The 14,909-nt window shown below is 37.2% G+C and overlaps 1 protein-coding gene across 25 annotated transcripts in view; it reads right to left on the bottom strand.

The window, feature by feature from the left end:
* The window catches only part of Erc2 (ELKS/RAB6-interacting/CAST family member 2), an 877,829-nt gene that overhangs the window by 419,304 nt on the left and 443,616 nt on the right, over window positions 1–14,909 (bottom strand). For 16 of the 25 annotated variants that reach the window (XR_007346866.1, XR_007346867.1, XR_007346868.1 and 13 more), the window contains 2 exons: window positions 11,265–11,458; window positions 5,580–5,591 (listed from right to left, as the gene is read on the bottom strand). Coding sequence is in view for 18 of the 25 variants with exons in the window: in XM_048801108.1 (XP_048657065.1) it covers window positions 5,580–5,591; window positions 11,265–11,458 (206 nt within the window). In the remaining 7 variants the exon portion in view is untranslated. The remainder of the gene's footprint in view (window positions 1–5,579; window positions 5,592–11,264; window positions 11,459–14,909) is intronic. The other 9 variants (XR_007346870.1, XR_007346871.1, XM_048801110.1 and 6 more) reach the window with 1 other exon arrangement.

Raw genomic sequence — 14,909 nt, 5'->3', positions numbered from 1 at the left:
GCTGATATTCATCCATATGGTAGTACCAACTGAAAGCCAAGAGGAGTGGAAGAACACAGAAAGGTTTTTTGGGGGTGGGGGGTGGAAACCAGATGGATGAATAACTCTACCAATTTTGGTATCTCTTATTGGTGGTCCAGGACTTATCAGGCCTACCTGGGATGACCTCTTGATTTTGCTGATGTTGTTGCAATGGATTTGCAAGTTGAGAATGGCTTTACTCATCTCCAGGAAACCTCAGAAACACTGTGCAGAAAAACATTTCAAGTGCAATGCCTTTGTGTTCCTTCGGTCTTCCCCATTTCTGAGGGTACAGAAAGATCAGCAGAGCAGCAGCTCAAGCAAAATCAAAAGGAAAAACAATACGAAGTATAAAGCCCTCGTTCTATAAATCAGAGCTGTCTCAGCAAAACATTAGCCATGGCAAGTTCCACCCAGGCCAGGATTGGAAAGGTGCAAGCACCCACCCCTGGCTCCGCCTCAAAGGTTCAAAACCAATTCTAAATATAGACCCGACTTCATGTTTGCAGGGGCTGTAAATCAGGGAAAACAACTTTTTTTCCATCCCCAATAAAATATCTGCACCCAAAGCAAAATCAGCCAATTTCTGGCTTTCTACCAGTTTTGCTTGGGCATAAAATTTTCTGACACTTCACCAGAAATGTCAGCATTAGTATAAGGCAGCTTTAAAGAGGGAAATGGTTTTTTGACCTGTGGATAACCCCTTTCACCCTAACAGGAAAGCGGGGGAAAAACCACACCTGAAACCCAGTTTTTCCAGTTATTAGTATAAACAGGACAAATTATTTTTTTTTTTAGTGGTCAAATCCTTCCTTATAGGAAATGTTGGTCTTTGAATTGACAAGGGGAAGGGTCATATCTGTTTTCCTGCCATATCCCCAACACTGAGTACAGACCCTTCCACAAAGAAGGATTTCAATGAATAATATAGGAAGAAGGGGAAGAGGAAGAAGGAAACAGGAGGGTAGGGGGGTGATGAGAATAGTTCAGACAGAGATCTGTTCCCCTCTTTTGTGGTGGTGGTGGTGGGTTATTTCGCCTGAACTTTCAGGCTGCAGCCTGACAGAAAAGCAATCATCTTTTCTTTGGGCTTCCTGTCTGAAGCTAGGTTTTCTAGCCATTGCTGTCAATTCAAGCCTCCAGAAAGAGCCCACCAGCAACTCTCTCTGGGAACTGAGAATAAGGAAGAAATAAAAGGTAGAAAGTGAGAGAAAAAGCTAGAAAAAGTTGTTTCATTTATCAGTCATCTATTCATCAACATTCAAGAGCAAAACTGGCATCTTTAGAATAGGGCATGACATGCTGCACAGACACAGAGATCAGGCCAGCAGACTGAGGGATGGCTGAGAAGGAGAGATAACACCTGGCCCTTGAGAGGCAGGATCTGTACAAGAAAAACCAGGGTAATAGAAAATCTCAGAATGAAGAGAAAGGTTGGTTGCACAGCAGGCAGGATGGTTTTTCCCCAAATGCTTCATGGAATATAGTCTATGAACCATATTTGCAAAACTGCAGGTTGAACAAAACAGCACAGATTCTTTATTGCAGGTCTTCTCAGAGCTTTTATTGTGTAATCACACCAGGAGTGGCATAAGAACTAATATGTAAAGCAGAAAGATTGACTTTGGGGGAGCCCCCCCCCCCCACACACACACACACATTTGTTTACTTACTAGCTGTATTAACCTGAGCAAAATATCCAACTTTCATGAACTCCAGTTTCCTCTTGTCTAATAAAAACTCAGTTGTTATGAGAAGTGAATACTATGTAAAATGTGATCAGTCTAGTGCTGGCACTTAAGTTAATATACTATTTCCTCTTACGCTAAAAACATAACCAGAGATTATTCACAATGATTGCACATTATCATGTTCATTTGAGGCAACAGGTTAAATTATGTTGGAATGATCTGAACCTTGACTTAATCGCTATAGATCATCCAACTGGATCTGGTAAGTACATTTTACCACACTATATAAAATATATTATTGCTATTGCTGCTGCTCCTGTTATTATTATTATTATCATCATCATGCATCATGAATATAAAATGGAAAATGTCATATGTAGCATTTCTTACATGATTATGGTTTGGTCAGTTTTTCATCAGCTATTCTTTGGAAATGCCAAGTCAGTATGTAGTACCCAGCCTCTCACACAGTAGGTACTCACTATGTATGTGTGGAGGAAATGGGGCAAACAATTGACCCTACCAAATTGCAGGACAGTAAGAGGATGCTCTGGAGAAGGTGTTTTTCATTATTTCCTTGGGAAACGGGCCTCTGAGGTCTGGGAGGAGTGACTTCATCTTTTGCTCAAAGAATGAGGGATTGAGAGCACAGTGTTCAACTTTGGGGAAACATCACAAAGAGTTTATTTTCGTAGAAGTGTTTGAAGTGACTCTGTAACAATGAGCTCACGCCTGCTGCCAGGCGCCAGCCATCAGTGTGAGCCTGCTTGCAGGGAAATGCATGAGGCCCATCACCAACCACCCCCTGGGCCCCCACCCGTCAGACATGTGATGCACATGTGCAGGGTGGATCCCAGAGGATTTGCCCCAAACAGGGCTCCTTTCTCTCCAAGAAGGGACACTGAGGCCCAAACAAGGAAATGGCTGACCCAAGATCCAGAGTAAACTGGAGGATGGGAGAGCCTGGGAGAGGCCCAAGCCTTCTGGTTTTGTTTGGTTGATTCTCTGGCAGGATTTTGAACTGAATCCCAGAGGATATTTGTTCTTAAAAAAAAAAAAAAAAAAAAAAAAAACTCAATTCCTGCATTCATTTATAGAGATAACCTCATCTGTCGTAAGTCACATGCTAATCTCACAAAGAGTTCCTAGAAGTGAGCAAGCTTCACATCAACCCTCTCCCTGATTGCAATGCAGGGATCCTGTTAAACCTCTCCAGCTTCTATATAAAGCTTGAATAAAAGAGATTCTTGACAGAAATGGAATTTACTGAAGTGCAGACTTGAGCAGGTTTAGAATATGACATTTGCATTTTACCAAACCCAATACTTAATACCTGTCCACCTGAATTTAAGAAAGAGAGTACACACAGAGTTTGAAAAGGAAATGAGATTACCTAAGAAAGCTCTTGGAGTGAAGAACTTCCCATGGAGCCCACAGTACATTAAAAAAAGCCCCAGAGTTTTCAAAGTTTAAAACCTCAGATTAGGAGGTGGGAACATGCAGGGCAGGTCACAAACTTCTATTGATGAGAAAGATCACACAAGATTTTTCTATAATCCCTGATATTTGTATATACATACACACACATATATATGTATGCATGCACATACACATATGTGTCTCAACTGTAAGGCATACAAAGAAAGCATATGGGCCAGAGATCCTGGATGCACTCAATTCAATTGTTACGTTTCATTTTATTTTAACTGATAAAACTGGAAGTGCTTGGGGGGAAAAATGTATAGTTAACTGTGGAAACTTGTCAAAGTTCAAGAAAGCTTCCAAGATTCTACAGACTTTTTGTTTCCAGCAGGACAGGGGTGCCCAGTTCCTCTTACAATAAAAATATAACTAGAGATTATTCACAAGGATTGCATATTTTCTCTATTATGTTCATTTGAGGCAACAGGTTAAATTATGTTGGAATGATCTGAACCTTGACTTAACCCCTATAGATTATCTAGCTGGATCTGGCAAGTATATTTTACCAAACCCATTCTGCACACCCAGCCCTTTTACCCAGAGAACCATTGGTTACACAGAACCCCTACCAGCCTACCCCTGAACTGTACCTTCTGAAAGTCAGAACTTATGTTCATTCACCATAAAATAGGAGAAAACTAAGTACCACCAGCCAAGTTCCTGGTGCATAAGAAACACAGCAGAACATCAATAAAAAACTGAAGGACCAGGTAGGGGGCCTGAGGTATGAGATCAAAAGAGGACCCGGTCTAAAGGATTTCAATATTGTGAGGTACAGGTTAGCAGCAGTAAAAAGAAGGCAAAGGAGAAAGAAAAATAAATAAATAAAAAGCAAGGAGAAAGCTTAAAGCTTCACTAAATGAGTGGATCCAGAACTTGAAGCAAAGGTTTGGATATCATGTGCCCAAGCCTCCTAACTACCTTCCATTATGATGGCTGGATTTCTGCACCAGATTCGGTCTGTTCCAGAAGACATTAGGTTTTTGGTGAGAGTAATTCTGTAGAGCTATGCTTCTAATATCTAATTAAACCTCTGCTGGTGAAACATTTGAAAGTAGAGCTTCCTTCTGCACGGTGGAGTTCAGGCAGTTCCTGTGGAGTGTGCAACACAGTATGTAGGAACAGTGGAGAAAAAGTCAAGAACTGTGAGCCACCATGATCGGGAGCTTGTGATGGGACAAAACTGGTCTTTGAGCAGGAGTCCTTGTTTTGAGATTATTTGCTGCCGAAGTAAATGCACTGATTGGTAGCTTAGGGGATAAGACAGAATAAAACATACAGACCCTGCATCAAGACGAGGAAAAAATTATACTGTACCTCTCAAAAAGAGCAACTTTTTTAGAGTAGTCAATAGACTACAAATTTAAGCTTTCTTTTTCCTTTTTTTTTTTTTCCTGTATGTTTTGTTTCCGTTTCTCTGGATTGCAGGAGACTGATTTCAAGGCCTATGATTCCTACACTCTTCCACTGAGCTACACTCCAAACCTAAGACTTTCTTTTTTTGAAGCCTATAAATAGCTCTAAATCATACAATGAACATCTATTAGTAAACTCATTAATTGAATGATGAAGAAATCATTAACTATTATTGTGTGCTATCAGAAAGTGAAGTCTTCCTGGAATTAAGGAAAAGGAAATTATTGCGTTGAGCCTTTTATATTAGAGAAATCAAATCTGGGATGCATTTTCAAGCAAAACATCCATTTCGCTTCTTAATATCGGGGTACACACATAGTCAACAATGAATCTAGTTTGACATTTGGTTCCATATGCTATGTCCTAGGTAATTAAAGTATATCTTCTGGCTAATAAAAATGAAGTTAAAAAGTTAAAACCAAAACAATGACAGGAAATAACATGTGTGTACAATATGTTACTAACACACTGATAATTTTTTAAAGTGACTTTTAAAAAGTATTATAAATCTTTCAAATCACAGTGATTTATTTATCGAAAAGTCTGAATGGTTTGCACTATTAAATTTAGCTTTTAAGTTGCTGCGTCATGGAGGGATCTTTTGTTCTCCCAGGTTAAATTTAGCATCTTGCATTTTGTTTTTCCACAGATTCACACTGTGTCGTCATGCAGATTTTCAAACTGTTCAGGAGGCATGCATTAGGGAATTATCACGATGGTTTTATTTTATAATCCAGGAATCAAATTTATCAAATAATCCAACAGTGATTTATTTTCTCCTTCTTCTTTGCTTTTCCCACCTATACGGCCTTCTCATAAAATAAACCTTCACGAGGCATGGGATGGAAATGGGAAAAAAATGTGGTGGCCAGAGGAAAACCATTTCAGAAATGTGTTGTTAAACAAGTGCAAGCAATAAATTGAGCTTAGGAGGGAAAGGTGGTTAGGAGAAAAACTGAAAGTACTGACCTGAAAGTCAAGCTGATTGGAGCAAGGGTGAAAGCAGCAATTTGGAGGATAAGCAGAAAGGAAAAGGGATAGCAAAAGAGAATAAAAGGAAGGAAACACATTAGTTTTAAACATACAGCCAACAGATGTCATATTAGCAGGTTTTATAACCAAACAAAGGACAATAAAGCAACTTTTATCAGATATCACCCCCCAGAAGCCCTGGGCACAAACTGTAAGCTCTTCTATTAACTATCATACTTAAGAAACTGGTACCTGCTCTTCTAAGTACAATAATAGCAAGCACTGATACCAACCAGAGGTGGTATCAGCATACTTTCTGAAGGGCTAGAGAAAGTTCCTATCTGTGTGAATATAAACTTTTATTATTTAATAAACAGAAATGGTTAATTACTAAGGTGTTAGAACTGGTGGTAAGTAAGCACTAAACTGAGAGGAATTTTTATATGAACCAGTACATTGAATGGTTATACACTATGAGATATTTTTCCTTTATCTCTGAAAAACAAAAGGAGCTGAGCAGTTTGGCTTTTAGTTCAAAGATTTCCTTCCTAGATGTTCACAGAGTACTCTACCTAAGCAATGATCAAAGGCTTTGTGAGGAGGGCTGCTGGTGGGGTACCACCTGCCCGTCAGCCTTCCGAGAGACAGCAGAGTAAGTTCCAAACTAAGAGTAATATTTCTCAGTTGTGAAATGGGATTCCGACTTCATCACTGAGAATATCCAGATGCTTAATTTATAAGCACAAAAAATGTCTAATATGTCCTTCTAATCAATCAAAACAGTAGTCTCTAATGATAAACAAAAATTAAAAGAAAAATGTCATGTTCATCTTCCAGGCTCCCACAGGAACATAGTGAATATTTCTCGTTAATCTATAATATACCCTTTGCCAAAACACAGTGGATAAACACTTTACCAGCTATCTGCTCAGTGGAACCTCACCATTCCACACTGTTTATAAGTAATTTTAAGTATTTCACATAGGAAGGAAAAACAATAAATCTTTAGGATAAAGCCTATGCTAGAACATTTCAAGTGAAAACAGTATTTGACTAGAATGATTAAAAATCAAAGCTAAAATTCAATATTAAACACATGTGAAAGTGATGATTTGATAATCCCTCATATCTGAGATCTCTCTACAAAGTGTTTTGTGATCATAAATGTACAGTTGATCAAAAATGAGTTAGGTCATGGTGGAGACTTCAGCAATACTGGGCCCAGCTGTCATTTCAAATCCTTCAGATCAGAGGTAATTAGGCTAAGGTCCATGGCCAATTTAGGGAATCCTAAACTAAAATAGCAAGCACACATTTAAGAGTTAGCTGCCTTTTCCAAAAATTCCTAGTTTTCATCAAATTCTCAAAAGCATCCATGACATTCATGGTCCTCCCCAAAAGGTCGTCAGAGATAGTATACAGCCATCTGCCACTTGATTTAAAGAAATTCCTTCAGAGGCAGCGGAGCACAACAGACACTAGTATGGCAATATGTAAATCAATAGATGTGTAACTGATGTGATTCTGCAATCTGTGTATGGGGTGAAGGTGGGAGTTCATAACCCACTTGAATCAAAGTGTGGAATATGATATGTCAAGAAATTTGTAATGTTTTGAACAACCCACAATAAAAAATTAAAAAAAAAAATTCAAAGAAAAAAAAAAAGAAATTCCTTCAAATACATTAATGAGCATAAGTGGAAATTACTCAGCAAGAAGAGTGTATATCAAAACAAAAAGAACTCTATCAAGTTTCTTCCATGTGCTATGGAACTTTCAGAACACATTATCATACTTTAGAAATAATAACAAAGTTTAAGTTTATGTTTTGAAAAGAGTTCTAAAAGGCATCAAGGAAATTATGTCAGCACATTATTGAGCAAATCAGAAGGAAAAATAATAGTTTCTCTTTCAACCTTAGATAAGGTTCTGTTAGGCACCTAAAATCATTTCTCAATGTCCAAATGTCTGGCGGCATTAGTACTCCATCCAGATAATTAAGTGGTACCCTGTTTTCCAGTCTGATGGTATGTCTTACGAGAAGAAGCCCTTGGGACCCCGCCACTGCAGGGAGGAATTGTGATAGAGGACTCAATTTGGGCATTCCCCATCTTCTAGTCAAATACAGACAAAATCCCCCAACAGATTTAAGATAATTACATGAAAAGTAACCTGACTGATCCTTTCCCATGGGTGGGATGCAAGAAATCCAGTGGCAGTAGGTCTTGTTTGACAGACTCTATTAACTTCTCTCTTTCCCCTAAGGCACCACAGGATTAATTCTGAAACTTTAAATAGAACTCAGAGACCTTGAAGGGCACTGATACAGAAGCGCCACATATTTCAGTGTCTCTAAGGTTTAATTAGCTACATGGTTATGATTCTGGCATTGGTGATGAAACAAAACATCAGACCGCTTTTGACCAACTCTCAGGGATATACTCAAGGTCCTCCACCTTTGCAGCCTCTAGTCAAAGGCAGAAGCTTCCAACTGGGCTGTCAGAATCAAGTACAAGAGTTTACAGGCAGAAGTGCATATGGGACCACACTAGAGCAGTGTGCACCTTAAAAAGAAGATCTTTAATGGTTGATGAAAAATACCATTTGAACAGAATTTAAGAGGTAAATGCCAGCCATCTGCTTTTAGGAACATGTCCATTGTGAGATGATTAGCAGAATAAAAACAAACTGCCCTCAGAGAGAAGCAGGCCAGTATCATTTGAGTTACTCCTAATCCTGTACCTCTTGTTGTATGTGACTGAAGTTTTGTCATATTTTAGAATACAAGTTGCTTTTTAAAAGGCCCTTTCACTCTGGTAGGTCACATTATAAGCCAGAGACCAAAAATTTATTTCAAGATAAATATTTTGGTTTTCAAAATAACAAACTTAATTGTAAGCCCTTCTCTCAATGACTCCAAAATGGAGATCTATATCATATTGCTAAGAAATCTTTAGTTCCCAACATTATGGGGTATGAATTTTGTACTTTAAGCCAGCAAATGTAGAAGCAACTGCCTGACAACTCAAGGAAGATGTTTTAGTCGGAATACACATGTAGCCCAGCAGATCATGCTTCAGAAAGGCAGGCCAAAGCTTAGTCCTCCTTTTACCAAGATGCTTCCCCTCTAGATCTCCACCCCCGCCTCCCTAGGGGCTATGCTGGAGCTGGGGCTCAGACATTTCCCAGACTATGTTCTGCTGCTGGACCCAAGACACAGGCAGGCAGAGACCTGGGACAGAGTCAAGTCCCACCACACGTTTTATGAATTACAGAGCCTGGGAGGCATCAGCTTTAAGGAGAGGCAAAGGCAAAGATAAAGAAAATGTGCAGAAAGTACATAAAGATAAATGCCTGTAAAAATCACTGCTGCTTTAATGCATTCCATATTGAAGAAATAAAACTGTGAATATTCTTGATGATTTAATGGCAATAGTGTCTAGCTAAGACCTGTTTGCCCAACTAGACAATTAAGGTATTTATATGTAAATGTTTATAGTAGTTAAATCCTTATTTTCAATTACAGTTCTGGGGAGCTGGTTTAATAAAGAAAAATGCCTTCTGAACATGGGGCACATCACTTTCCTTCATGAAAACTAATAAAGAAGAGGCAGATCTCTTGTGGTTGCCCTGCAATGCCTGCTCAGGAAGGGCTCTCAGTAGGTTGCTTGGCACTGCTGGACTCGTTTCTCCATTTTGGCCCATTGGTGGAAGGGATTGTTCTCAGTATCTCCTCTGTTGTTCCTGGGTTCAAATCCCGACTTTGAACCTTACAAGTTCTGCAATCTTTAAGAAAGTTACTTAATCTGTATATGTCATAATTTCTCATCTATAAAATGGAGATCGTGATAGTTTCTGTGTTATGGGTAAGATTAAATGTATACCCTATTGCAGCTTAAGTGTTTAGCAGACTATCTAGCTCACTAAGCATAAAATATACTGACTCTATCATTATGATTATAATTGCTATTTTTAATACTATTGGTATTATTATCTAGGATATCTGCCATGGGGCTCACTGCTTCTCAGAGCAGTGGATGAGAAGTCAGTCCAGAAACATAATGTTATAACTATAATGTTATAGTTTTTCATCTTTCTGACCATGGGACCAATCTCCAGAAGGTCACTCAACTTTTTGAGGTCTTTGTTTTCTCACCAATAAAAAAGACACAGATAACTTCCCTGTGATCTCATGGTAGCTGTTTTAGAAAAACTGTGGCCCTGAAATATAATTTCAAAATAGTCATGTAGATAGATATATCTAAAATCAACAGTGTCCCCAGCTTTTTAAGAATCAGTAGACTGGCAGAACATTCCCACATTTTTAAATGAAAACAGAATCCTTAAGAACTTTATTTGTTTGGTGGCCTCAAGATGAAAGAGGTTCTTGCCTTCCTTACTAAGATTGGTCACACTGAACCAAAATTACCTGATCATCATTAAACTTAGGCTAAGGGTATTGAAAGAAATTATTAATTAATTTAATATTTGAAAAAGTTGTTGAAATTTTATTGCAAATAACCTATACATTACGTACAGAGCCACTTAATACTAAATATTTTTTTAGCATTCAACTGTTAATAATAATGATATAAACATCATTTCATCTTCTTGCATGGGGACTAGGTGCTTGCAAAGCATAACACATCTTAAAAGGCTATTAGAGATTCATTTCCAAAAAGATTCAAGGCCACACAGCTAGCATAAAGCCAACACAAAATATGAACCCTGGTCTTTCTTTTGCTAAAGTCCATCATCTTTCTGCAAGGCCACAAAGAGCTACTTTGCATATATCTTGAAGTCCTTTAGGGCCTCACAAGTGTCTTGATCAGACCTGGCAAACATTCACTGATTTATTCAAACTTTGTTGATCTCTTCCATATGGACTGAATCTAAGAAAGACAAATTCTGCCTTATTGCTGAACCAATGAGAAATCCTTAGAGGTTATGGAATTACGTAAGATTATTCAGAAAGTTCTTCCCATATATGAAATATAGGAAAAAGCATTGATAGGAAGCTTATTTTTAGAGATCCCACTACACATGAATATAATATGGATATGATTTATCTGAAAATCTAAATACTTTGGAACCCTGATACAACCCTCCTTGTGTTCAGACAGAATTTGCTATCGTGTAGGCCCTATTCAAGCATATTTATTTTCCAAGTGCTATAAGATCCTCTCAAAAGATAAATCTCAAGGATGAAATTGTTGTAATGTGCCAAAAGACATCCAAAAGATATCAGCTCCCTTCCCTTCCTCCTATCTTGAGTGAAGAATTCCCAATTGTATTCTTCCATATTCTTTTGCTCAAGACAAACCATACACCACAACTGTTCATCTTTAATGGGAAAGAACAGAGGTTTCAGGTAGTCAAATTTTTATGTACACTGCTGGCACAAATGCTAGAACAGACAAACATCACTCAAGAAAGGCAACCACTATTTCTTTAAACACTGAAGAAGTACATAATCCTTCAAAAGATAAGCCAATTACTTTCTTGGTATCCCATAGAAACAACATCATCTCTTATCATGCCATATTCCTCGTATATAACATGTTTCCAACTTGTAATCCGAGCGTGCAAATGTGCATTCTAAATCTAACCACAACCTGAAATGGACAACCAAGTCATCAGTGCTCACTCAGCACTGACAGTTCACATGTCTGTAAAACTTACCTCTCAAGTTCTGCGATCTTCTTGTCCTTGTCATTCTTTTCATTTTCCACCTCTTTGAGGATCTCCAGCAACCGGTCCACTTCGGCTTGGGCCTTGCCACACTCATCACGGTAGTAAGATGCCTCTTTATCAAGCTGTTTTAGTCGGTCTGCAAACTCAGGGTTCATCCTGGAGTCATCTTCAATATTATGTGCCTTCAACATTACATTTTTAAAGAATGTAGTTAAGACAACAATTTATAACAGTAGATATTGTAGCCACCAATGGCCCAGAAATTAACTTTAGAGACAAAATAACCAACAAGAGTTATGGGTATTCTGTCAGTGAGAAGGCAAAATGAGAATATCACACAATTCCAGTTACCTTAGAAAATGTTGATTTAAAATTATGTTAGTTTCATATAGGGAATTCCTTTCTTTATTGATATTTTGGTCCATTAAAAGGTGCTACTTTGGGCTTTTCTTTCCACTAAAAAGTGGGGCATAGGTGGGTTTAGAGACTCTGGTGTCTTCATTACTGCTCATTTGGCAAGCAGAACCAAGACAATTCAATTTCTCACATTTCCAATGCAGAGAACTTAAGCAGCACATATTAAACATATTAAGTTGTTTTCCAAGATCCATCAAGGGCCTATGTAGAGCCAGGTAACATAGAAGAGACTGGTTGACTGATCTTTGAGCATGTCGCCCTACTGAGAAATCTCAGCAGAAGATGTAGTTTGGAAGGAAGACTCAGATGTGAGGGAAGGGCTTTCCAGCCAACAGTCATACCCATAAATTCTTGTTCCTTGAATAAACTTAACCTAAATATGAGGAAGATGAGAGCTAATTCATGAACAAGCACACAGACAAGAATCTGCAAACACATGCATGGGTGGGTGGTAGCTTTACACATAAGAATACACACGGGCAACAACAGAGCAACAACACTGCAGAATAATTTGCAGCCAAAGTATTTGTGGTCTTCTGTGTGTGAATGCATTGCGGCTTTTTTTTTTCCCAAAATAAACTTTTGGCTGAAATATTCCCAGACAGATGGAAATAACACTGCACTGCAATGTTTTGCCTACCCCTTGTTTCCCATTATTCCTAATTGACTTCTTCAAAGAGCAGGCAGGGAAAAAACAAGTAGTTTAACAACAGTGCACATTCAACATAGAAAGTTCAGAGGAGTCATATCTGTATGGATCTCCAAAATCCACATATGAAGCAATAAAATATTAATTTATTAAGATTTCAGTTGTTCTACTGTTTTGCTACGTAGAGCAGATGTTCATTGGACTTTACTGCACGTTTTCTTTTGTTTAATTTCAGGGAAAAAACAAGGCAAGCAAGCTACAGCTATTGTGGGGTCCAATGAATCATGCATGTTAGAAAAATTAATACTAATACTACTGTTAGAGGGTTGACAGTCTTTGCAATGATTTAGTAGAAAAAATTCAAAAATTAGTATAAATAAAATAAATTTCATACTTATGACAAAATAATCATTTTTAAAATAATAATTTTGCATGTAACATATTATTTAAGCATGAGGATAAAAGGGGAATAATTTGCTTTCATGTTCTTTCATCTAAGATTTCCTTATTTAAGAAATAAACTCAACTTCAAAGAACTTGGGAAAAAATATCAATTCAACATACTATCAGGTACCAATTAACTCCTTTTTACCAACATATCTCCGAAGACATTTATTTTTATTTAGTAATCACTCAGGATTTCATTATAGTAGATTATTAAACTTTTTCATTATAATTAAAATAGTCTGAAAGAGAAATCTGAGCTAATATACCTTCAGGATTTTATTCATCAAATAATTTTATTTTAAATTGAAGTAATAGATATTTAAATTCCCTAATCTCCATTTTTAAAATGTAGATATTCTGTTTTTAAAATAAAGTAACTACTCCACACACCTATTTCTATTTGTGAAAAATAAAAATCAACTTATTAATTCTGTGACAGAAAAACATTAAAAATATGCAGTTTTTAAAAAACTAAGAAGTAAAATCTTCACATTAGCCTCTTTCATTTTTATCCTGTTACCATTATTCTACAGCAGCTAAAAACCTTCTCCTGAGATTTCTTAAACTATCCAAACCAAGGACATTGAGATCTTTAAAAAGCATTAATTAATTAATGAGCAAGTAGAAGCATTCAAAACAAATGAATAACCATATTTTGATTGCCTGTTTCTGTCTAGAGTCAAAATTTCTTTCCCAATTCTGATTTTTAAAGATTCACAATGAGCTAGCAGTTAACAACTGTGGTTTATCTAGGTTGTCTTTATTCTTTGATTATCATCATTAATTGGAATAAGTGGGTACAGGATTACTAGTTGAGACCTAGATTCTAAATCTAACACTGTGTCTAATATCTATGGCAAATAAATTAACCTTTCTAAAGACACTAAAAACTACAAAATAAGGAACATGGGGAAGGTATTATTCATTTGCATTTTTATCATATTATAATATGCATCCCAGAAAAAGCTAAGTGAATAGGTTTATTGAATTTTCATCACCAAAATACTATGGGCTTCTTTTAAAAGCTTCCCTGGTAGGTTTTCAGAGAAAGCACAGCCTGCCAGCTGCTAGTGTAGGTATGTAAGCACAAGTCTTTTTCTTAAATCCTTGAGGAGGATACCCCCATGCCAGTTTTCAACCCTGAGTGGAATTAGATGGGTTCACAGTCTTTTCAACTCAGTAACTAGGTATGGTTAAAGGACTCATGGGATGTTGAGAGATACAGAAAGCTGGGGTGGGGTGGGGGTATACTAGACTATAGCTCTCCTGACCTCATGTGATGTTGAATTAAGTCATATTATTAAAATAAAGCCCATAGCCAAGTTTATAGCTGGCTTGGTATCTGTTAGATAATACTTGCATGTGCTAATGATTCTTCCTTTTAAAAAGAATAGACAAGCCTCAATAATATCTGTGAGTTAAATATCTCTTTTTGTTTCTACTGTCAGGTTAATTTCTACTGACTCAAGGAAAAAAAATTAAGTCAAATTACCTTCAATCTTGATGCTAGAATTCTTAGAAGGACTTTTAAATAAATGTGTAAATAGATAACTTTAAAACATGATTATGTTAAAAGAAAGGTTTTAAAAGAGCTATATAAAGATGTGAGAATAAGAGCTGCTTCTTGAGTCACATGAAAACAATGACAGAGCTTCCCTTGATTGGGAAGGCTGGTGGAGTCCCTGTTCATCCTAAATATTGGACACAGATGTCTCCAAAGAATTTATAACTGTTAGTAAAGATTATCAGCTCTATTCAATGTAAATCACAAATTTTCAAAGGATAGGCTGAAAGCTTTAACATGGGTGTGTTATACTCAGATCCACAGACACAGGGGTGACACTATACTGAAAAATAAATAAAGGAAGAAACTGAGGTTATAAAACCAATGCTACCTTCAAAATTCTAAGGCCAGAACAAGCTCTAAAAATGGAAGGAAGCACTTTATTTATATTTAGGAAATATTCTTTTCAAATGATGAGCTCTTTAATCTGGACTGGCTGACCCTGATACAGATCAAAGTAGGTAACAGATTTACCCTAATATACCCTAGATACTGTGTCAAATGTTGGGGAGGAGACTTATGACTTATTTCAATAAATCATTTCCACAAGAAATTC

Source organism: Marmota marmota, unplaced genomic scaffold, assembly GCF_001458135.2.
Source record: "Marmota marmota marmota unplaced genomic scaffold, marMar, whole genome shotgun sequence".
Taxonomy (NCBI): Eukaryota; Metazoa; Chordata; class Mammalia; order Rodentia; family Sciuridae; genus Marmota; species Marmota marmota.
This window is presented reverse-complemented; position numbering and strand designations above follow the sequence as displayed.